This window comes from Myotis lucifugus, unplaced genomic scaffold (assembly GCF_000147115.1).
Source record: "Myotis lucifugus unplaced genomic scaffold, Myoluc2.0 scaffold_1, whole genome shotgun sequence".
Lineage (NCBI taxonomy): Eukaryota > Metazoa > Chordata > Mammalia > Chiroptera > Vespertilionidae > Myotis > Myotis lucifugus.
The window spans coordinates 16,495,959-16,521,484 of record NW_005871049.1 but is presented as its reverse complement, the minus strand read 5'-3'; the positions used below and the strand labels follow the sequence as shown (position 1 = coordinate 16,521,484).

At 39.3% G+C, this 25,526-nt stretch overlaps 1 protein-coding gene across 1 annotated transcript in view; it reads left to right on the top strand.

Moving 5' to 3' along the window:
• TTC29 (tetratricopeptide repeat domain 29) overlaps positions 1–25,526 on the top strand; it is a 99,908-nt gene that overhangs the window by 61,747 nt on the left and 12,635 nt on the right. The window contains exon 7 of the mRNA XM_023752838.1: positions 278–363. Within this exon, the coding sequence (XP_023608606.1) occupies positions 278–363 (86 nt within the window). The remainder of the gene's footprint in view (positions 1–277; positions 364–25,526) is intronic.

The window sequence follows — 25,526 nt, the reverse complement described above, 5'->3', positions numbered from 1 at the left end:
CATAGAAATTATACATGAGTCTCAAAATGATAATACCGGTCTGTGCATGTCGAGGATAACTCCTCGTGATTATATTACTTATGCACTTTAACATCTGTGATTCAGGTAAATTGTGAAGCAACAGACTTTTTTTTTTAACAGAAAACAGATTTCAGGGATTGTTGATAAATGTGTATACTTTGCTATAACTGTCTACTGTCTTAAAAGCAAATATTCTGTTTGTTGTAATGAATAAATTTCTTTAAAGCCACAATAATTTTCTGTATTTTCACTTTAGCAAATGACAAAAAGATGGAAGGGGAAGCTTCCTATTACTTGGGCTTAGCACACTTGGCTGCTGGAGAGCATGACACAGCATTAGAAGTAAGTTGAACTAAATGTTTAAGTGTTCCCACTTTACATTTTTGTTTTATTATATTTTATTTTATTGTATGTTGTTATAAGTCTAACAGATATGGACCTTATAGCAGTGTACATATATATAGACACTAACGCACAATAGCAATATTCTGGAAGCACAAAAATTGTTTTTATTGTTTATAAAAGGTAGTACATAGTCAATTACCATTAAATGCTTTAGGGTACATGAAAGTTAAATATATAGAATCATGTAACTGTCTATATTCTCATATCACCAAGGACAAGAGAAATGGGTTTAATGGCAGCAAAAAGTAAGTAATAAAAAAATTTACTAAAGAACCTGGCAGGTAGCTCAGTTGGTTGGAGCATCATCCAGATACTACAAGGTTGCAGGTTCAATCCCCCGTCAGGACACATACAAGAAGCCACCAACGAATGCATAACTAAGTGGAACAAATTGGCATTTCTCTCTGTATATACAGGCATCATGCCATGCACTGGATCTGTTCCATAATTTTGCAAGATAACACTAGTGGTGTAGTGTAGGGCGTGGCTATAGGGTTAAGCCTCGGACTGACCTGTTGGCAAAGCCACAAACAAGTCCCAGCTTAGAGGGCACAGTCCTCTTAGCATAATTAGGCTTGACCTTATGATGCTCCCTAGATCTTGTCTGGGAAGCTAATGGGCTGTGGGAGATGTAGCAAGTGCTGCCAAAACAAGTGAAACTCACAAGAACATTGTAACTATGGTGACCACTACGTTGTTTACCTCTGGCTATAAAATAAAGGCTCAACTTGCCTCTGGATCTCTCTCTGTGGCCTTAGCCATGCACAGGAAGATCCACCTAGACCCAGCTTACTCTCTCTGTCTGTCATTTCTTCATCCTTTCGCCGCCCTCACTCAGGCTTTTGAACCCTTGACTGAGCTGGCTCAGCTCAGTGTAGGATAGTCTAGTAATGAATATTATTAGGAAACTAATACACAGAATGATTAGAAAAGATAATTCACATAAAGTTTTAAGACCACCTGCCTGGTATATAATAAACCTTTGATAATGATTAGCTTTTAGCACTTTTACCCTGACCAGTTTCTGGGCATTAGTAGAAGTGAAGGTGGTGACGAGTAGATGCAGTAGTTCTGAAAGACTTGGGAATAGACTAAATGTGGGAGGCGAGGGACATAGAGGTGTCCAGATGGACCCTAGGTTCCTGGCTGTGGAGCTGGATAGATGCCGGGCTCATTCACTGAGGCAGAGAATGCTGAAGGGCACTGGCCTTGGGGGAAATGGAGAGTTCAGTTTTGAATGTTGAATTTGAGGACATTTTAAGATATCCAAGGAGAGATCAAATAGACAGAAGTACATGTGGGTCTGGACACAAAAGGAAATCTAGATTGGAGATGCTGTATAAACTTCACACTGATAAATGTGTAACTTTAAGCAAACTAGAGCTGGGAAGTAGAGGAGATTTCCTAGGGTAGGTGAACAGTGATTGATGAAAAAGTCCTAGGGCCAAGCTGGGTGAAGGTGGTACAAAGGGGATTAAGCAAGAGTGTCCATGGAAGTGGGAGGAAAACCAGGAATAGATGATCTGACCAAAGATAAGCCAGGGGAACTCGGCATGTCTAAAAGACTTAAACATGCCAACTCCTCTGCCTCCTATCCCAGGTTTTGGGCTGGAATAAGAGAGCTCCTTGCAGATATTTTCAGTAAGAACTTATCCCCCTCCCTTAGGCAAGTACGTGGGTTAGTTAGGTTAGTTAATGTTTGTCATTGAGTTCCCAGCCAGGGCAGAGGCTTTGGGAAACCGGGCAGGCCGCACTCCAGGCCTCGGGCTCACTGCTGCACTCACCATACAAGTCCAGCCTTTGCAGTTGGGAAGAGTCAGGGGCTGTCTTGGAACCCAGATCTCATGGCAGAATATTGCTGCCTTTTGGGAACACAGCTGACCCAGAACTGAGGCCTTGCAGGAACCAAGCATAAGATTTGGGTCAGACCCACAGGCAGAGCTGCAGAGCCAAAAATGGGTTTTGTTGTTAGGTCTGGACACAGGATGCCAAGAGCAAAGTCGAGAAGGAGCTACCAAGGATTGGGAAGTTGGACTGGGGTCTGGCTGGGTGGAGAATGGACACTGAGCAGTAGTAGATTTGGGGGGTGGAGGTCTCCCAGCTCAGGCTGGTGGCAGAGAGCAGCCGGTCTCTGTGGTTGGACTCATATAAAATAGGTTCCCACAAAACCTGACATCTTGCTTGGATCTCAGGTTGAAGGCCATGTCTTTTCATCCTCTCTAGTATCTTACTTCAGACACTTTCCCCTGCTTCCTTTCAGGGATAACAGGGCATGCCTCAGACTACCATTTGATTTCCCTTTCCCTTTTTGCTTCTGGACCTGGGAGCTCCTCATGTTACATAAACGATCTATTATTATTTATTTGCAAACTACCACGTGTCTTTCCAACCTCAGTCTCTCTTCTTCCGACAGCATTGCTTCTGGTTTACAAGATGTCTGTTAGGAACTCACAACATATTTTACTTCTTTAGTGAATATATTGTGAAAAAAAATCACATCAGTTCATAAATAGGATTGATTACTTGATTGATTGATTGATTAGATATCTGTCCAGTTATCTAATGGTAAAGTAAAAATTCAACATAAAAAATTTTTTTTGAAATCTTCATTTATCCTACGCTCCGCTCCCTCCCTTTGCAGTATTACCAACACCATTGATAGCATTTCTGTCCAGTGTGGCTGTGAAGGGGGCCAGAATGCTAAGAAACCAGCTTTGTGGTGCTGGAGCCAGAGTGATAGCTTGTGGTTAGATCTAGCACTTCCTTCCCTCTTCTTATTCAGTCTAGCTTTAGTGTTCCTCAATGCCATATACTGTTTTTATTTTCTCACCTGTAATTTAAGTTTAGAATTTAGAACATTTTCACATATTCAGTATCTTGCCTCTAGATTCAATCTCCACCTCTCACAGATGTCTCCCTTCCAATAATGTTGTTCATCTGTTTAAAAACTTTTACATGATTTTTCTGAGAAACTGGGCTTAGAGAAACCTGTCACAAGGAAATATTTCTAATTGAAGGTTCTGATGATCATAAACAGATGAGATTTTGAAAATTTTCTAGTTTATCTTAACTTAAAGGCTTTAATTTATTGATATATGATTAATACATGTTATATGAGAATATGTTGGCAAGCATATGAATACAGTCTGGCTGATAAAAGTTCTTTTCTCAGTGACAGAATAGAGCCAACCTAAAAACAAATAGTGGATTTCTTTAGGGCTGAAGTACCTATAGTAATGAGGAAAAGGTCTTTGGTGAAGAGAAAGGACAGTTACTCTAATAAACCTGTGCATGAGGTCATGGAGACCCTGACATTTAAAGAGGAGAATGTTACCTGCATATATCAGGTGCTGAGAAAAGAAATAGTCATCCCCTTTGGCCATCATCAATTTAGACCTATAAATGCTCCATGTAGAGTAAATTCTGAATTTTAAAAGGTAAATCTTATGAAGTTCTAATGTTTTAGAGAGAAAAACTTAGGGGTGGGCAAAAGTAGGTTAATAATAAATAATGCAATAATTAATAAGGGAATAATAATACAAGAATAAACTGTGTTTCACATACTCACAGCTATAAACCTGCTTTTGCCCACCCCTTTATTTTATTAAAAATCACATTTAAGGCCTTGTGCAAAGTTGGACCAGCTTTCACAGTCAAATATTGCAACCATGAAATTATTTTAAGAAAAAGGAAGGTCCTCCCTTAGCACTTTGTTTTTATACATGAATTTTCTTCCTCTCTAATCCTTTATTCCACTTAAAAATTTTGGGAACACCACCTTTAAATTTACTCAAGCTTTAGTATGTTCAGTGAATTACTTGCTTCCTGTTATTTAGCAATAATGCAGCCTACCAAAAAATTATACTATGAAAGCAAAATTCATCGTATTGATATTTCATTTATTTCATCATATGTACTATGATTTAATTTTTCCATATACAAAACAGCAGCTCTCTTTTTGCATACGTTAGCATCTTTATAATAGCTTAGAATGCTTCTAACATTGGTGTTAGTGTACGTACAAGGTTACCCTAAGTCTGTAGCCTCATCAGCAGCAGCATTTTGTGGCAAAATTATCTTATTAACATATCAGAACAAATATAGGATGTCCCAAAAAATGTATACATACACTTTGAATAATTATAAAGGCAGTGTTTATTAACATACATTTCATTTTCAAAATTGAGCTATTGGCCATTAAAGTGTGCGTACATTTTGGGGGACACACCCTTTAGTTAGACTATATAATTCCAATAAGTCATGGATTGTTTATAAAGTATATGGATCATATTTGTAAAATGATATATTCTTGGGGTCTCACTAAGTAAATGTAATTAAATGTTATTTCTTTTTTCAACTCAATAGATGTAAACAAAGATAAAACCATTTTATATGAGGGCATCTCTAACAAAGAATGATTTGTTTGTAATGTTTAGCTAACAGAAAGTGTGGGGGGGAATGATCCTTGTAGCTCAGGGGTCCTCAAACTTTTTAAACAGGGGGCCAGTTCACTGTCCCTCAGACCGTTGGAGGGCCGGACTATAGTTTAAAAAAAAACTATGAACAAATTCCTATGCACACTGCACATATCTTATTTTGAAATAAAAAAACAAAACAGGAACAAATACAATATTTGTATTTGCATGTGGCCCGTGGGCTGTAGTTTGAGGACCCCTGTTGTAGCTATTCCCATTTAGTTCCTTTCTCTATTTAGAATGTTACCTTCTCCCTTAAAAGTCATTCCATTCTTGATATTGGTGGACTCTTTATTCAAATGACTAGAGGCCCGGTGCACAGATTCATGCACAATGAAAGGAAATTAATTAGAAGGTGGCCAGCAGGGCGGGACTGGGCAAGACGGTCTGGACACACCCTGGAGCCAACCTCCCACAGTCCCTCCCCAGCCGGCTGCACCTGGGGCAGCACTGGGTCTCAAAGGGCATCTGTGGAGTGAGCGGGGTCCCTCCAGCAGGTGGGGTCCCTTGGCCTGGCCTGCGGGGATTGGGCCGAAACTGACATCCTCCAAGGGGTCCTGGAGTATGAGAGGGCATTCTGCAAAGTTGCTGTCGCTCAGCTGCTCCTGCATTGAGCGTCTGCCCCCTGCTGGTCAGTGCGTCATATCTACTGGCCAGTCGGCTGGTCACTTGGCTTTTTATATATAAAGATAATCTAGCTGACATGCAGATGCTTTGGTAGATTCCACAGTAATGTTCATAAAACAAGTTTTCCTTCTGGCCCCTTTTATAAGCAGAGACTTTTATCTACCGCTGAAGCCATTATGCAACAGAATAAATTGGTATTTCATATTTAAAGAAAAAAATCCAGCACACTGAAAGAAAAGCGATTTGAATTTCTACTTCCTTGTCTTCAAAGAACAGTAAAAGAGATACATTCTTGACTCAAGGCAACATTAATATTTTTAAATCCTCCCTTCCATTTAATTTTTTTTTCAATTTGTCATTCTCTAGGATATTCTGAAGCCTGTATGTTTCTTCATGCCACTCCCTAAACGCCAAAGTTTCTCGTTTATTCCACTCACATATTAACCACTCCTCTCCCTTCCCTCTCTCCTTCTGCCTTCTCTTCTCTCTCAGGTAAAGAAATTGTGGCTCTTTTCAGCAGGCCGTTTGTATCCTTACATCCCTATTCTCCCCCCAAATTTATAACTCAGTTAAAAAATAGGATTTATGGCCCTAACTGGTTTGGCTCAGTGGATAGAGCGTCGGCCTGTGGACTGCAAGGTCCCAGGATCGATTCCGGTCAAGAGCATGTACCTTGGTTGCCGGCACATCCCCAGTAGGGGGTGTGCCAGAGGCAGCTGATCAATGTTTCTCTCTCATCAATGTTTCTAACTCTCTATCCCTCTCCCTTCCTCTCTGTAAAAAAATCAATAAAATATATTTTTTTAAAAAATAGGATTTATGTCAAAAAAGGAATTTGAGTTATTTATTTATTTAAAGATCAGAGCTATTCACTTCTCACGCAATAGAAGTTGTCTTTACTTGCCAATTAGAAACCAGTACCTAAAATTGACCCTTCTGCTCCTGTTTAATGGCCTCAGTGTCTGAGGGGGGCTCCGATGCTGGCACAGAGGAAACGGTGGACTCCTTCTCCCTGAAGACCGCTGGTTACCATTACCCCAAACATGCAGACAGTCCTGCCTGCGGCCAGCTTGCCTCCTGTGCTGTGCAGTTCATCCCCAGCTTCCGGTGCATGTTAGAGGGCTCACCACTCCACTGGGGACGATTCAGGTGTGAGCTTGGGGTCGCAGCAGTCATTTTCTACTTCACCCCAGATATTCATCTGCCTCATTCTTGTGTCCTGTGACCCACTCAGGCGGTCTCCTCCAGAATCTAAAAGGAACAGCTGTTACAGACCCATTTACCCCAATTGTTGCCACACCAACCTCTTTCCTTTAGCATCATACGCCCTCCACACACCCTTCCACCAGTGCACAACTAGCACTTACTTCCTTTTCATTCCAAACATTTGCTAAGTAGAGAAATGTTCAAAATATCCATTATCTGACAAGCAAAAGAAAGATGATAGGATTAGAAAACACACCCATATAAGAAAAAAATAGTCATATTTCCTAATTTTAAAAAATGGATTTATTTCCAAACTGCATAAAATTACATTACTCAAAATTATAAAGCAATCATCTAAGGCATGGGATAAGCATGAATTCCATATCTGATATTATTTAATACATTTTTGAACAAGTAGACATACTTGGAAAATAACATTTTAGGTAGCTCATAAAAATATATTTTAATAATTTGGTGATTATTAAAATGTAAAATGTTTTACTAATAATTTGCTACTACTGTCTTTGAATTTAAAGTCATGACCTTTCTAAAATATTAAAACAGATAACCTTCCAGTAATAATTAAATATAAATTTCTGGAGCAAAAATTGTTTGTAGGCTAGAATTTTAGTAAATTGAATGTGGTGTATTTTAAAATTTCCTCATTAATTGAGTTTAGCTCTCGTTATACCTTTTTCTTATATTTAATTTTTCTAATTCTTCTCTTTTCAATGTTACAGATTAGAAAAATAGCATGTGTAGTGATTTTTCTTTTGAAATGATGAATACTTAATGGTATTTGTCATATAAATTATGGCACTTGTCACTTAAGTGATAACAAATTACAGAAAAATAAAAAACTTAAGAAAAATGAAAATCTGCCCTTTTAAAATAGTAATATGTAATACAAAAACTTATAAGATATAGATAGACTTTAATGGAAATAAAGAGATATTTTATGTCAGGAAAGAAAGAGTTCATGGCCTAAATTAATATAAACACTGATATTCTAGTAGTAAAATGTATTGATTCTTTGACATGTGAAAGCTGATTTTGATCCCTTTGAGACCTAGAATAGCATTTTAATGAGAACTTCATGATTATTATTATTATTCATTATAAAAAGTGCTGCTGGAGTAGCTCTTTACAAAGCTGCTGACATTTTATTTCCAGTCATTCACATTTTTAGAAATAGTGCAAAAAATTCCTAATACTCATTTTGAGAGAAAATAAAGAAAAGGATAGTTACTTTTATTTGGTTCATCCTAAAAGGATAAACTTCAACACACTGAAAATTAAGTACCTAATCAACTACACGGAATAGTAGTGACATATGGAACATAATGTATGTACACTCCTTAAAGTTCAAGGCCTTGCACATGAAAATGTTCTCCGGAGCAATAAAGCGACCTGCATAGTTCATCAGAAGACTAATTGTGTGACAGACCTAGAGGCAGCAGCTCAGCTGTTAGTGCACGTTGATCTAGAGGCCGCAAAAAAAGAAGAGGCATCGCACCTGCAAGAACCTGGAGATGATTATAGGACTCACATCTTAAACAGCAATAGTATGTGGATCCTACTTTGTCCTTCCAGATTGAGCCAAATTATATTTTCCTCTACACACAATAGGGGTCACTTCAGAAAGAAAAATGTAATCAACATCTTAAAAATATCCAAAATATTCTCAAATATATTTGCTGTGTAGACAATTACTTGATCTTCACTTAACAGCTATATGGATATTATAGCTTATCCTATATAATAAAAGCCTAATATGCTAAGTATTCAGTCATCTGGTCGGCCATTAAACCAATCAAAGCATAATATGCTAATGATATGCTAAGGCCGTTCAATTGCTCGCTATGACGTGCACTGACCACCGGGGGGAAGATGCTCTGACCCATAGGTGAGCTTGCTGCTGGGGTCCAGCCAATCAGGACTGAGTGAGATGGGCTGGACACACCCTGGTGCTTTCCTACGGTCCCTCTCCGGCTGGCCAACCTCCCACATCCCTCCCCACCCTCAACGTGCACCAGTGGGGTCTCTCGGCCTGGCCTGTTCCCTCTCACAATCCAGGACCCCTCAGGAGATGTCAGAGAGCCGGTTTTGGCCTGATCCCACAGGCCAGGCACAGGGGCCCCACTGGTGCACAAATTTGTGCACCGGGCCTCTAGTTCAGTATAATTAGTGTTCAATAAAAATAACATATAATAGACTTTAACATTAATGCTACACTCCTAGTATTCAATTGTGTATTTAGAGCACTATTTTACCCAATAATTTCACAGTTTTCACTTAACATAAAATTTTAGTCAATAACTAATAAACTGAACTTGCTCTATATTAAATCTGCATATGAATGTCCTCTATACACCCTCCTTTTCCCCTAAATGATAATGATGACGGCCAATGATAGAGAAAGAGAAGGAAGGTGACAAAGAAACCAAACAACCCACAAAATGGTGTTCAGCTCCTGAATAATCAAGAGTTGATTATATAAATGTGGGTAACAGTTTTTATTTGTGAGTATTTTAAAGGAGAACATTAATATTCTTTTATATAAAAGCATAATTTAGAGGTATGAAAGGTTAGCAAGGATGTGAGACAACAGGAAGTGCAGTTAGAGGTGGAAGCTGCAGTTAGAGGTAGAGAGTGAAGGGATGGGTGAGATTCAGGATGATTAACCCATGGAGAGCCAGTCCCACACTGCAGAGAAACTCTTTAGCAACACATCAGAGAGGGGAAAGGGAGCAGAGTGGGGAGGGAGGATGAAGGAGACAGATTTATTAAAAACACCTGATAAAAACTTATTGACCAATGATTAACGTGTATCTTGCTCTAAAGAGTGTAACTCAATCCATGTGTTAGAATTTCAAAGTAAATTAATAACAGTATAACTTACTCACAAAATCTTTTTCATTGTAGTCTTAATGTGTTTTTACAGTTCTTACTTAAAATCAATATTCAGATATTTTTTTGCAAAGCTTATAAGGCATTCTTTGAGTTTCTGTAAAAGCGTGGGCCATGAGAGGTGAAGTTTTGGACTATTAGACTAACAACCGTGATGTCTTGGTTTGGGTTTCTCCAGTAGCAGACTTCGAGATGTGGCTTTGAATACAAGTAGTTTATCTGGGAGGGGTTCCACCGGTGAGTTACTACTGTGGGAAAATGGAACTCAGTCCTGCTGGACATTGAGAGCCAGTGTAGAAACCAGCCAGTTACCCCAGTAAAGGGACAAGGGAGCTGGGGTATTTGCCCACCAGTTCCCATCCTTCATCGGTTGAGAGCTGCTTCCAGGGACACTCATTCTCCAGCAGTTCTAGCGAACCATGAGCCCAGCCCTTGGGCAGACAGCGGCCTTTGGCTGCAGAGTTTATGGGAGGGGCTCTGGCAGATGACTACACCTATGCAAATCACTTGACCTCTGTAAGCTTCCTTCCAATACCTGTAAAATGGGGATGATAGAGTTGCTGTGAGGATTAATTGAGATAAAATAGTAATGTGCCCGTCACTTAGAAAGCATTCAATAAATGGTAGCTTTGTCCTATTTTAAGAAGACACAATTTTGCCTATATTTTTGCTAAGGATTTACTCATTTCAGAGCGTATCTGAAGGAAATAATTATTAGTGCATACACACAATTAGCCGTAATATTATTTGCACAATTATTTAATATATACAGAGTTAGCTATAACCTTAATATACAATGTTATAAGCACTGTTTATAATGATGAAAAATCCAAAAACAAAGTAAGTACTTAATAGCAATCTGATTAAACATTGCTGAGTATCCTGTGTTGCAATGCAGTGCAGCCAATAAAAATGACACAATGAGTAAATATTTTATAACAATAAAAGCTTTACCAAAATATTAAGTAAAAAATCAAGGTACAAAACAGTGTACAATATGACTGTACTTACATATGTTTACATACATAAATATATATACATGTCAGACATACATACATATGAAAATACTAGAAACACCAAATTGTCTTTAGTGGTTATCTGTGGAAGTGGTAATAATGGATGACTTTAATTCTCTATTTTGGGGAGAATTAAAATATTCCCAAAATTTTCTACAATTTATATGCAGTAAGTCCTCACTTAACATCGCTGATAAATTCTGGGACTTTAAGCAAAACAATATATAACAAAACCAGTTTTACCATATGCTAATTGAAGTAGACAGAGTTAAGTTTCTATGGCATCTCATCAATGTTATAATGAAATGATGTTGAATGAAACAACATTATTCAGGGACCTGCTGTATATTGATTTTGTGATAAGAAGAAGTAAACTGTTATTTTTTTTTGTTCCATTCAAATGTAAAGATTTTAATTGTTTTAAGTAGGTTTTATACAGACTGTTCATAGGAAAAGTCTTCAGCATAGGATTAATAATAGCAGTTAATCATTTCAGCAGCTCATCTCAATCCAAACTATTCAAGTTTGTAAATGCTTAACAAGTAATAAAGGGCATTTAAAGATGGCCTGATAAAATGAAAAGATAATCATATAAATTATAAAGCAAAAACAATAAACTAGGGCAAAAAATGCAACCCTGCAGTTTTTGGACCCTGGGTAAATCTGGCCAAGTCCACATGAATAAGCATGGTGACAACTATTGATGATGGACTGTGGTTTTAAACTTCAGTTGGGTACACCTTGTGGAAAAACAGGCCTAAGCAATTTCTTTATGCTCTAGTAGATTCCTACCTACTACGCTGCAAGAGTTATGGTCCATGAGGAAATGGACATCCGACACTTCCTCATGCCATCCTCATGGTAGGGACTAGGAGCCAGGGAAGCAACAGGAAAGCTTTGTCTTACTTGGAGATTGAGGTGATGGCACTTGAATTGATCCTCAAGGTAAGTGTAGCTGTGCCCTCAGTGGAGGGAAGCAGCCTGGCGAGCAGACAGTCCATTGCAGTCACTGCGGAGTGTGCATGGTGGGCGAGTGGGGCTACTGGGGGAGAGGCTGGAAAGACAGGGTGGTGGGTTGAGATCTCCAAGGGCCTATGTAGGGAAGGAACTTGTTCTAGAAGACAGCCTGGCAGTTGTGTGCGGGACAAATCTAAAAGAGAGACTGGAAGGGAGAAAACCAATTATCTGGCTCTTCTGAAGTATTTCGGGTGAGGAACGAATTGAGGTGATGGTGGTGTAGCTCACATATTTGAGAGACATTTTACAACTTCACATATTTCTGGCTGGGTAGATAAAAGTATAGACAGGATAGATTTAAAGATGAATCAGAAGTTTTTTGGGGTTTTTTTTTCCGAATAATCCCAAGTATGATGGTACTGTTAAATGAGATAAAGCCCCTGGAGGAGAAAAACGGCATATATTTCATAGCAAACTGGAAGACATCTGTTGTCTTTGTCTTCCCAGAATGTTGCTCCATTCCCACTGTCACCTTTCTGCTGGCTGCGGTCTTCCCTCTAACCTTGGATTTATAGGCCTCCCACCACCACTACTTCTCACCCCAGTCCATCTCTAGGAAAGGTTCCCTAAACAAGCTAAGCCAATCAGGTTGCTTGCCTGATAATTTTGTCTTTTCAAATAAGAGCCAGTCCTCTTGGGTGAGAAGGTTGGCCTGGAGCCTCCAGAGCCATGAAGGACCGTGGGAAAATAAAGCTTACACACAGAAACCGAGATGAGAAATGGAGAGAGCAATTCCTAGTGGCATTGAGTCTCTAGTTTACCCTTTTACCTAAGTTAGATTGGGGTGGTCTTTATCCAGTGAAATCAACTGAGCCCTAACTGATAGAGAATCATCATCAGGAGCAACAATAACAACCAATGTGTCTTTGTGTGCTATGTGCCTAGAACGGTACCAACTTTATTATTTACATGTTTCATCCCATTAATACTCACAAGAACCCTAAGAGGCAGATATTATTAGTATTTTCTATTTACTTTCACTCCCATTTCACAGATGAAGACCGAGACTTAGATTAATAACCTGTCTCTTTTTGCTCCCAATGCAAATTTACTATCTGCCAGAAAGAATTAGTAAATGTAAGGGAATGTGCATAAACAGTACTGTTTGATTTTAAGTTGAAAAATCTGGTAGGGCAGAATGTTTATATTTTTGGGGTAAAATGAAGTAGAGGAAGGGAATTAGGGTCCTTCCCGTAGATTTCAATTCTCTGTTACCAACTTAAACATGATCATGGGTTAATATAGTGGTTAAGAACATGACCTCTGGTTTCTAATCCTGTGACCTTGTGTGCCTCGGTTTACTTAATCTCCCTTGTGCCTTGGTTTCCTTATTGACAGCATGAGGATTATACTAGCACCTAATTTATGGGTAATTTTGAGGATTAAATGGATTAATATGAAGAAAGTATTTGGAACTATATCTGGCATACTCTACTGTCTCAATAAATACTGGTGAATATTATAGAACAGTAAAAGTATAATTTGCTGGGTTAGTGCAAGTATTATGTTATTCCTGCTACCACTACTGTCTTACCAGATCAGAGAAAAATCTCTTAGCATCCTGCTTTGTAAAATGAAGATGCTATTTATTAATATAGCATGTTGATAAAAATTCCAATAGAACAGTAAAGAGATAATGGTTTATTGGTCCTTATTATTGTACTGCAAATGATTTAACTATACATTTCCCCTAAATTTAATTAAACATATTCATTTTCCCTATGAGCTTATATTAGCTTACAGCAGAGTGACTATTTATTATGTTCATTTTATATGTTTATAATATCATAGATATTACAAAAATAAACATTTCCTTTTGAAATATTATGTAAATGAACATTAATATTTGTTACAATGTTGCAAAGCCAAAATTACTTTTTAATTGTTTATTTTAATAGATTACATGGGAATGGAAAAGTACTACCCAGGAAAATCACTATGATCCTCAAATTAATTTTGAAAGTACCAGAAAAGACCACCAAATTGGGAGTCAGACATCCTAGGTTCCAGTTCTGGTTCTGGTTTTGTCACCAAGTTCTTTGGCCTGGATAAGTCATTAAGCTTTGTTCAGCTTCCTCAACGACTTTGTGGCAGGGCACAATTGTTGTAATATTGGTCGACAGTAGGACAGGTGGTACCAAAAGGAGCTAGTACTTGAGCCCATCTATGTGGTGGTATTGTTAGGCACCATCTTGGCACTGAGGTGGGAGGGGCCAGATAAGAGTGCTGCCTCTGAAATCAGGCGACCTGGGTTCATGTCCTTACCACTTGTATGACCTTGGCCTAGCAGCTTCATCTTTATGTGCCTGTTTCCTTACCTTTAAAAAGAGATAAGAATAAATATTAATGCCTACTCATGGGATGTTGGGAAGATTAAACAGGTTGATGGGTAGTCTTAAGAATAATCTGTGACTTATTTATTCAGCACATAGTTTTGGAGCACCTATTACCAAGCCCTGTTCTAGACACTTGGCTTATCAGCAATAGCAAACCAGAGATCTCTGTTGTCCTGAAGGTTCCATCCCATTGGAAAAAGATGATAATGAAAATTAAATGTAATAAACAAGTGAATGAGATAGTATGTTAGATAATAAAAGCACTATAGAAAAAAAGAAGAAAATACAACAGAGGAATGCTTCAGGAGTATCAAAGCAAGTGGTGGGGTGAGGATTTTAAATAGGTGATCGGAAAAGGTCTGGTTGAGAATTTGACATTTGAGAACAGACTGGAAGCAGATGAGAGAGTTAGCCAGGCAGATGTGTGAGGGAAGCACGTTCCAAGCAGAGGCCATAGTCAGGGCCAAAGCCCAATGGCAGCAGTGTCCCCGGGAAGCTTGGGGCCAGCAAGACTGAGGAAGAGCAAAGGGCAGCGGAGCAGGAGGAGCCAGAGTCAAAGAGGGAAGGGGTGGTGGTCCTAACCGGTTCGGCTCAGTGGATAGAGCGTCGGCCTGCAGACTGAAAGGTCCCAGGTTTGATTCCAGTCAAGTGCATGTACCTTGGTTGTGGGCACATCCCCAGTAGGAGGTGTGCAGGAGACAGCTGATCGATGTTTCTCTCTCATCGATGTTTCCAACCCTCTATCCCTCTCCCTTCCTCTCTGTAAAAAAATCAATAAAATATATTTTTTTAAAAAAAGGAGGGAAGAGGTGGGATCCTGGAAGCCTTTCTGGCCATTGTGAAGCCAGGCATTTTCTCCTGAGTGGAAATGGGGTCATTGTAGGCAGATGAATGTCAGAATAAATACTCAGTATTGACTATTATAATTAGGCCACGGACTAAAAAAATAGCAACTGGTAATAGGCAAAGCTGTATCTGGGCAAACGTGAAGTTAACATCTAGACTGGCAGATGTCAATGTGCAGTAGGCGCTCCTGTAGATGTTTAGAGACTGGCTTCCAGGAACTGTGAAGCATTACACTGTGAGTGAAGGTCTAGGTCAGCACAGACATGCTAGTGGTAATCCAGCAGCGGGAGTCACAAACCAATAAGCCCAGTTCAGGTTCTTTCTCCTCCTCCAACTCTAGGACTGTGTGTTCTGGAGCAAGTCACTCAACCTCTCTGCACTTCATTTTTCTCATTTGTACAATGGAAATTTTGTGAAGATTAAATGCACCATAAATGTAAAATACTTGCACATGTAGTATTTGCTAAATACATGGTAGTAACCACCATAGGCAAGTGACAAGCACGAAGCCACAGGCTGGAGATCAGGAGTGGGACTCCTAATGTGAGCATATTGATGGCAGCAAGGTAGGTCTCCAGACTTTCAATAAGTAGGGATCAGATCAGGTATCAAGACAGAGATTCAATCAAGAAGAACAAGACTGGGACACAGCTCATAAGAACAGGGCTAGGCACTATGGAAGACAGTATGGAGTTTCCTCAAAAAGTTAAAAATGGAACTCCCATTTAACCCAGTGATCCCACTTCTAGGAATATATCCCAAGAAAACAGAAACACCAATCAGAAAGGATATATGCACCCCTATGTTCATAGCAGCACAATTCACCATAGCTAAGATCTGGAAACAGCCTAAGTGCCCATCAGCAGATGAATGGATTAGAAAACTGTGGTACATCTACACAATGGAATACTATGCTGATGTAAAAAAGAAGGAATTCTTACCATTTGCAACAGCATGGATGGAACTGGAGAGCATTATGCTAAGTGAAATAAGTCAGTCAATGAAAGAAAAATACCACATGATCTCACTCATTTATGGATAATTAAGACCATTATAAACTAATGAACAAGAATAGATATAGAGGCAGAGCAACATCAAACAGACTGTCAAACTACAGCGGGAAGGCTGGGGAGGTTTCGGGGGGGGGGTGGGTAAGAGATCAACCAAAGGACTTGTATGCATGCATATAAGCATAACCAATGGACACAAGACACTGGGGGTATGGGAGGCTAGGGGAAGGTCAAGGGGAGAAAAAAAAAAGGAGACATATATAATACTCTTTGTAATACTTTAAGCAATAAAACAATTTTTTAAAAAAGAAGAAGAACAGGGCTAGGACACATATTGGGGGCTTGGTCTAAACAGACACGGTAAGAGCCAGGTCACCATAACAAAGGTTGAGATCAGAATATAATCTACACACACTTATGTGATGCCAAGCTTCTACCCTGGCACGTCGGGGACAGACATGGTCCTGGGGACTGGAGTAGGGTGACACTGCTCAATGAAGGGACCCCGGCTGGGAAGATGGCTGAGCTCAGGAAGCAGGGCCACCAGCAAGGGATTCCAGATATGATCTCCACCAGTCCTTTGGGCTCTATAATCTCCATTTCTAAGTATTGGTAGTAATTTGAAAACACCAAAGATAATTTCCTACTTTATGCTATCAAACCTAAAGCTTACTATAAGAACGGTAGCACCAATTTGTTTTGCCTTTTTATTTTCAGCTCATATGTTCTTTCAGAGCTGATCAAAGGCATTGGTTGCAAAGTAGAGAATAAATCACACTTCTAAATAAACCACTAAAGAGTGTTAAATTGATTTAAGTGATTTTAGGAATATTAATATTTAAAACATCTGTGTCCCAAGTCTCTTTATGACTACCTATAGCAATAATAACTACCATTTCATTCTACCATTCTTCATTTTATTATATTACATAGTAAACTGTGGGAAAACATTATTTTTTAGTCCCAGAACAGAAGTATAAGATTTCAGTTGTTTATTTAGGTTCAAATATCTTGAATTTCATTCAGTCAATAAAAGTATACTCGATTAATGCCTTTATTTTATCCTTTGCCTAGGTTGAGGTGGATAAAGTGCAATGTCTGCTTTTTATTATCTAAAAAAACGTTGCCTTTCAGTCACATTTCTTTGCATTAAATTTGAATTTAAGCTGCATGTATTTCAGGATTAGTCCCAGTCTGGAGAAATTTTCTAGCTCCACAATTTTGCATCTTTGGCTTATCTTAAAATTGCATATATGAATCTCCTAGATTTTTATTAACACACGGGGGAAGAAAAGGAAGCCTCAGTGTTCAGTGGAGTACCAACGAATGTCTCTCAGTGGGAGGGTCTGGGCACCGAGGGTTCCACGCGTCCACTTTGGTTTCAGAGGCACCCAGGCTGCCCGGTTGGACAGCCAGCTGTGTGAGTGGTGAAAGCAAGCAGACATCTGGATCCCAGTGCACACGTTCCAAGGCATTTCTGAACTGCTCACACATTCATACTTACCCAAGTCCACAGCCTTTCCCAGGGCTTGCTCCTCAGTTTCCTCTCCTCCTCAGCCTGTCTCCATCTTTTTCCGCACTTCAGCAACCTCCCTTTCCCTTTCCAAGTTGCCTCCATCTGCTCATGTGTCAGCATGGCCCTCCTGCCACACGGCTCACTGAGGAATCCGTCCCGTGCCTGTCACTGCTCAGCGCTCTGTGCCACACTGGCTTGTTTTGTCAATAACCATTTATTTGTTGCTGGAACAGTAGCAGCCATTACATCTGACCTCCCTGTTTCATCAATTATGGATAGATTATTGGATGTGAACATCTGCAAAAGCTTGCTGTTGGACTCACCTCCTGGCTGGGATTAGATAAAGTACTAAACTGTTGTTTATTGTCAGGCCAAAACTCTACTGGGAAGGCAGGGAATTCCAAGAGTGGCAGAGCCCCATCAGAAGTATCAGAAATCGTTTCATATTGCCACCGTTTCCCCGAAGATTCCAGCCACTCATTATTCACACGTATTACTAGCTGGTATAACCTACTTGATAAAAGCTCTTGGCAGGCGTCACATTTCCACTCATTGTCTCATCTGTCAGAATGGAAATGACTCATAACTTGCTTTCTTGTCTCTTTTATCACGGTGAAAGGGTAATAGACAAAGCTTCCACTGCATGCAAGCATTCGGGGAAGATTCAAGAAATGTGTTCGCATAGCCCGATAGGAAATCATTACATCATGGGTCTAAATCAGGGTTTACCGAGTTTACCAGAATAATGGCTTGTGGTGAAAAGGTTATCAAATTGTGCAGAGAGAATATGCTCCAAATGTTTTTCAGGGCTCTCATGGATTTCTGAGAAGGGGAAACAAAATGGAATTTTATGGAAGTCTGCCTTAAACGAGGAAGAAATCTAGTAAAAGGGATTATGAGTAGAAGCTGGCTCTCCTGCGAAGGGAAAGACAAATCTCCTAGTGGTAATTGGTTCATGAAGAAATAGAGAAATATTCACAGTATTAGTGTTTATTAAAACCATCTAGGAAGTCACTCACTGATAGGAACCACTCATTGGTTTGGTCCCATAGAGCCATAAACTATGTTGTTCAGAGGTCAAGTGGAAGAAGGCTGCTACGGTGGCCACTTTGGGGAAGGCTGAGGAACTCGGCTTGTCACCACGCTAGTGACTTTTCACGGTTTACTTCTCTGTCTTAACTCCTTACTTATGAAAGTAGAATCTACATTAGTCTTTCATCATTCTAGATGGAAAGAAAGAGAAAAAGATATTTTGTATTCCCTCCACAGATTGGAAGAATTATTCCTCAAGATACCATGGCTACTTAACATGATTTCAGCCCCTGATCTTCCTGTGCTCACTGGGCATGAGGCCACATGCACTCATAATGGGGAAACACATTCATTAGAGAATTCAACTAGATGAACCAAGCACACATTTACATAGGAATTCTATGTTATTTTGAAATATCATTTAAATCCTCCTTTGGGAATCTGGCTTGTTTTCTGATACTTGAACTCTCCAGAACTGGCTATTAACTGAAAATTTTCATATAGTTTCCATTTGCCATAGTTATAAAGTTATTTTTTAATAAAGGGAGATATAATGTAAAACATTATGTAATGTGATATAAATATATAATAAGGTGTAATATATTATGTAAATATATTAATATCTATAATAATAAAAGTATAATATGCTAATTAGACCGAACGTCCTTCCAGAGGACCTTCCTGACGAAGCCAGAGCTGCAAGGGAAGCCTGGGTCCTGGGTGCCTGCCAGCAGCTGGAGGGAAGCCCAGGTCCTGGGTGCCTGCCAGCGGCTGGAGGGAAGCCCGGGTCCCAGGTGCCGGAGGGAAGCCGGTGCTGGCAGCCGGGGGAAGGAAGGCCAACTCTTGCACGAATTTCGTGCATCAGGCCTCTATTTATATAATAATTTACATAAGAGCTTATTCTTCTTTAAGCCAATTAAATAGTTATATATAATATATTTATTATAATATAGCATATAAAATATCATGAAATCCACATTAATGCTTCTGCAAGTACTTCACTACCAGTACTTTGCAAAGGCTCTACCATATTTATTCAACAATTGTCAACTTTAAGATAAGACTAGGAGTTAAGGGTATAATGGAGAACAAAACAGATATGGTTCCTGTCTTTACAGCACTTATGATCTAATTGGAGAGAGACAAATATTAATAAGTAGATACATTAATGCTGTGGTAAGTGCTACAATAGCACAAAAAAGTGATGTGTGTGTGTGTGTGTGTGTGTGTGTGTGTGTGTGTACACAGTGATGTTGACATTTCTGCCCTGAAAAAAGAGTAACAATACCTAGTTGGTCAAATTAGATTTGGTGGGCATATCATCTGATTCATTTTGCCAGTGCTCTCTTTGGTCTCCATAAATAACAGAGAACTGAAATTACTTTTAATGTCATCATGGGTATAATGGAATTATTGTTCACACTCACTTTTCATCCTCATGTAAACATAGCCAAGTGGAGATTGATCATTTCTCATCTTAAAAATATACACAAACTTCCTCCCTACCCCCCACTCCTTTATATAATCTGTGTCTACTGGCCTGTTGCCATGGAAAGAATCAACCTGTAGTCTCTCACTGATAAACATAGAGGAGGAAAAGGCTTGACGTTATTTACTTGCCACTTTAGCCCTAGAGAACCCTTTTATGTCTCAGTACTTCTCAGTTTTATTCTTTGGGTATAAGAAAGAGATTCTTTCAGATTACGGCGAGTAAGGGAATTGATTGTAAAGATTCCTGTGGCAATGAGAGAGACCCTATCCCAGGAATACCCAGGATCAGCAGGACTCCCAGACCGAAAGATTTGGGGGAACTGGAGGACCCCTAGGAGATAAGGGCTGAATTTTCTCATTATTCCCTCAGCAGCAGCCGTGGTTTGATTCACTCTATTGACACAACTCGGTCACTGTCTTGGTGTTCACTTATCTCTGAGCACCTTCTCACTTTTGCCATCACTAACTTCTCAGTGAGTCTGGATTGCCTAAGAGAACATGATTGGGCTAAATAATCACTATAATCTTCCATTGAACAGAACACTTTATATGAGGCCACCTCACAGATTACTGGACTCACTTTGGTCCAGGTCCCCCTACCAATATATAAAACAAAACCTCCAAAGGATTTCTCTCACAGGAGCTTAAGGGCAGAGAATTTTTCTTCTTAAGGTGCTATAGAATATAACTCACGTTATGATTGGGCTGTACAGGATAAATATTTCCACATTTTCAGATTTATAGTATAAAAATAACAACTGAGAATTAGAATAAAAATTCTTCATTAATATGTCCCTCACTAACATAGCACAAAACTGTATCACCAACTTAGGAAGTGGCAATTTTGAGCAATATATTCCAATTTATTATTTAGGAAACTTTTATTTTTAACTGTAAGTGGGATTTTATCTTGTTATTTTGGAATTTGAGAATCATCTGTACATGGATGGGTAGAGAGTTTTAGGTGAGAGATTATTGGAAAGTTTTTGAGGTATAATACTATCCTTATAACTTTTGAAAATGCAATACAAACTCCTAGCATGTGAGAAATTAACTAGCAACTCTAATTCAGTTTATGAAATTTAGGATAACCTTAAATTTTTATCAAATTCTTTAAAATTTCAGACTGTAAAAGAAAAATTTGCTAATTTTGAAGAGCACTGGTCATTGCATTTATAATAACTGCTATTTAATATGAATCAAAACCATTGTAGATTCAGCTCTCCTTGCTATCACCTATTTCATTGTAGGGACTTTAAAAATAAAAAATGTAGCCCTAACCGGTTTTGCTTAGTGGATAGAGCAAATCCACCTGTGGACTGAAGGGTCCCAGGTTCAATTCTGGTCGGGGGCACATGCCTGGGTTGTGGGCTTGGTCCAACGTGCAGGAGGCAACCAATCAATGATTCCCTCTCATCATTGATGTTTCTATCTCTCTCTTCCTCTCCCTTCCTCTCTGAAATCAATAAAAATATATTTTTAAAAAAATAAAATAAAATGTAGGTCATTAAGATGATACAAGATTGTTCAAATGAGGGGGTCGCATGAAAATAAAATTTCAACTGAATAAAATGAGTCATCATTAAAAAAAATTTTAATATAAATTTACCGGGATTTTAAAGCCAAAGATACATGATTGAAAATAATTAGGGCATATATTGAATTACTGAATATATCAATGGAGAGTCCTAAAATCAAAGTCATATTTTTGGAAGAGAGAATTCTAGATCATTTTGTCCCACCCCATTGTCTTGCAGACTTGGAAATCGAAGCTCAAGGTAACCAAGTTACCTATCCGAGATCATACCCTGAGCTCATGGCAGAAGAGAAGCTAGAACTCATGTCTTCTAACACTCAGTCCTTTCTGTAGCCCATGTGGCCTTCACTTTATTGCTGGGTGATGTAAGCAGTCCAAATGGTAAGCAATGCATTTCAGGGAGAAAGAATACATACTCCAAATGATCAATATAAAAAGTAAGGCTACACTTTCCCTAACTTATAGTTGCAGCAGAATGCAAAATATTTGACTACTTTTGTGTATTATAGTTTATGGAGCTGCATGCTTGATGGCCTTAGTGTTGATTCCATATAACATATTTGTAGGGAAGGATTATGTGTTTATTGCATGACAGGTACTGTGCGCTTGCACAGTGTTTCAGAGACTTTCAGTGATGTGAGACCAGCCCTGGCTACTCCGTTTTTATCATCTTCCACCATTGCCTACTGCTGGCTCCAGGAGACGCTCTGACTGCTGTTGCTGCCCAGTCTGGTCCTCAGCCTGTTACTGCAGTGCTTGTCAGAAATCATTAGCCATCGATCTCTTGACTAATGTTGCAGGTGATTGTCTGAATCAGGTTCAGACACTGTAAATGAGGCAGAAACATCCTTTCTGCTCACCAACTGTGAAATGGCTAACGGGGGTTAGATTGCCAGGAATCAGAATAAATGTATTTCCGATAAGATTTGACAATGATTTCAAGCTCAAGATGGCAACTTGATTTTTATCTCTACGTTTCTTATCACACAAGAATAAAGCTGTATCACTGCCTTTTTCTCCTCAAAGTAATGCATTGTATTGAGCCCAGTGTGGAGCTTTCATTACGAAGAGGCACAATTTGGAGTTTGTGTAGGGGATGTATAACCACATGTGCGTTGTGCCGCCTTTCAATGTGAACAAGAAAGAAATAGGTTAAGAAAATGCACCCCTGGCAATGGACTCATAACTTCTTGTTTACAGACAAATCTGAAGGATGCCCCTTTATGGCTTTTTAGACATATTTTTGTCCAAGTGGGTTTATTTGAGCCCTTCTAGGACTCTTAGACTTGCAGACGAAACTACAAATAAAATGTTCAAATGCAGCTAAACTGTTGGGTCTTTGTTCTCGCTTGTTTCAGAGCATCCCGGATGCCTCTGTAAGTCTGGGGGCTTTGACGCGGCAAAGCAGCCATCTTTCAGGATTGGAAGAACTGTCACAGGGAAGGGGAACCAACTTGTGTTGTCCCACAAAACACAACCTGGCCAGCAGGCAGAGGTTACAGATTTTGCTTCACCTCTGCCAATAGTTTTCTCACAGAACTCCAATAGCTGAGTGGCTAGCCTCACAAGGAGATAGTTTCCAATTATGGTTAATTTTTCAAGTGAAGGCTAGGTCAAGGTTTCTCAATAAAAGCACTATTTGCCTTTGTGACTGGATAAATCTTTGTTGTAGGGGCTATGTGTGAATTGTGAGGTATTGAGTAGCATCCCTGGCTTTCACTCCCTGGATGCCATGAGCACCTCTCCCAGTGAGGACAACCTAAAATGTCTCTCGTCATTGCCAGATATCTCCAGGGGGCAAAATTCTCCCCATTTGAGAACTGACAGGTTAGATATTGGGAAAAGTAAGGATTTGCTTCATTCAACTCCTTAGTGGGGGTACTGTGGGTTTATTTTTTGTTTTGTTTTATTTTAGTTTTTTATTGAATTTTAGAGAGGAAGCAAGAGGGAGAGGGAACGAAACATCAATATGAGAGAGCTAAACATTGATCGGCTGCCTCCTGCAAACCCCGTATTGGGGATCAAGCCAGGAATCGAACTGGCATCATTACGGTGCACAGGATGATGCCTAATTAATTAGACCACACTGCCAGGGCGGTACTGTTGATTTTTTAATGAAATGAAAAATATTTTTATTTTTACCATATGTGCTTTCCATTTGTACCCTTATTTAGCTTGTAAAAGTCTCCTACACATAACTGTGTTTCAAACTTTTGTAGGAATGGTGGGGGGAAGGACAGGTAAAGATGCACACATTTTTATATAAATGTCAGGCTTATTATTCTTTACCTTTCAATTTCTCGTTAGATTTATAAAAAATAACTTATGCAGTTTGGGCAATGATCGCTCTGAGTCAGGGCTGCTTTTGTGCATGTGCCACCTGGACAATCACAGAGGACTCTGTTTGTAAAAGGACCTTAGTGGGTGCTTTTAAACACCTCATCTTATTGGAAATTCATAACATCCTTTCAAGGTAGACTTTATTCATTTCCATTTTATACCTGAGGCATTGAGTCACTCGATACATGTCACTCAGCTCCTTAGTAGGCCTGCCTGACTTGAAAGCCTAGGATATTTGGAGAAAATTGGAGCACCCAGAGGGAGATTTGATTAATTATCCCATAAGGCCCTTCCAAAGCCTGGTCTATCCCCTCAGAGTGAAAGTCCCAACTGATTTCAAATATTGAAATAACTAAGAGCAGAGGGGTGGAGGGTGGTAACTGGAGAAAGGAATATACTGTATATAGGAAAAAATAGCAGAAATATGATGTAAAGGTAAGAGTTCACTAAAAGTTTTACAAAATTACAAAATTCCCACATCAAATGGTCTAGATGCAAGAACTTATTTACAAAGTAGTTTCTATGGATTGGATTAGTTTCCTGCAGAGACAATGGTAGATAGAGTCACCAGGCAGAGCACAAGGCCCATTTAAACTTCACATCATCGATCAGTATTAGTTTGAGTTGTGCATGCTCTAGGCCAGTGGTTGGCAAACCACGGCTTGCGAGACACATGTGGCTCTTTGGTCCCTTGAGTGTGGCTCTTCCACAAAATACCGGCTTTTCCACAAAATACTGACTTCTGTGCATGGGCCAGGAAGTTTCAATCTCACTGTACGTGTGCGCCTGCACGTGGTATTTTGTGGAAGAGCCACACTCAAGGGGCCAAAGAGCCGCATGTGCCTCGCGAGCCGCGGTTTGCCAACCACGGCTCTAGGCTATGCCATGAGAGAAAGAAAAATATTTCCTCTCCTTTCCCTAGACACGGGAACAACTCTAGATAAAATTTTGAAAACTTGAAATCATGGGAAACAAGGCATCCAATTGCTGCATCTTGAATGTGGCACATTTTAACCAAGCACATTGCGCTGCCTCAAGAGTAGAAAGACAAAAAAGTCCTGAAAAAGACTACTTTTATGTGCAGGTAGAATAAATGGATGAAATGGAATGACCTGCCTTACTTTTAGAACAATAATCAAATTCTTTCTTGGTAATCAGAAAGTTAAATTGCTCCTGGAAAGTCTGTCAGTTAATGTCATCAATTAGAACTTTGATTACTTGGTCCATGTTACTAGACAAAACATTCTATGTATGAACTTTTAAACAAATTTTTATATTGGACATTGTGGCTTCTCTGTACCCGGTAAAACCTTTTTCCCCTTATTTTATCACTCATTCCCATCTCCAATCCTTTGCTCAAGCTGCCCCTCTTCACTACTGACCCAGCTCCTATCATTTGTTTAACATGCAGATTGAGTTTTTCTTTCTAGGTGAAGCCTTTCCCAGTTGTATTTTCTTCAATGTTCCTATGACTAGCTGAAATTCTCTTATTTATTTATTTATTTCATTCTAAATCATCTCCTCATCACCTAAATACAGTGTAGACTGTGTGGGGGCAGGGATTTTGCATTATTCTCTGCTGTATCCTTAGCACCAAGATCGAGGCTTGGAACATAGAAGCCACTCAGTATTTAATAAATCAATGTCCTTGGACTAAATTTTTAGTCCTTAATGCAGACTTAAAGCACTATACAATTTCAATATCTGTAAGTCTTATTGCCTTATATAGTAAGATCTTTAA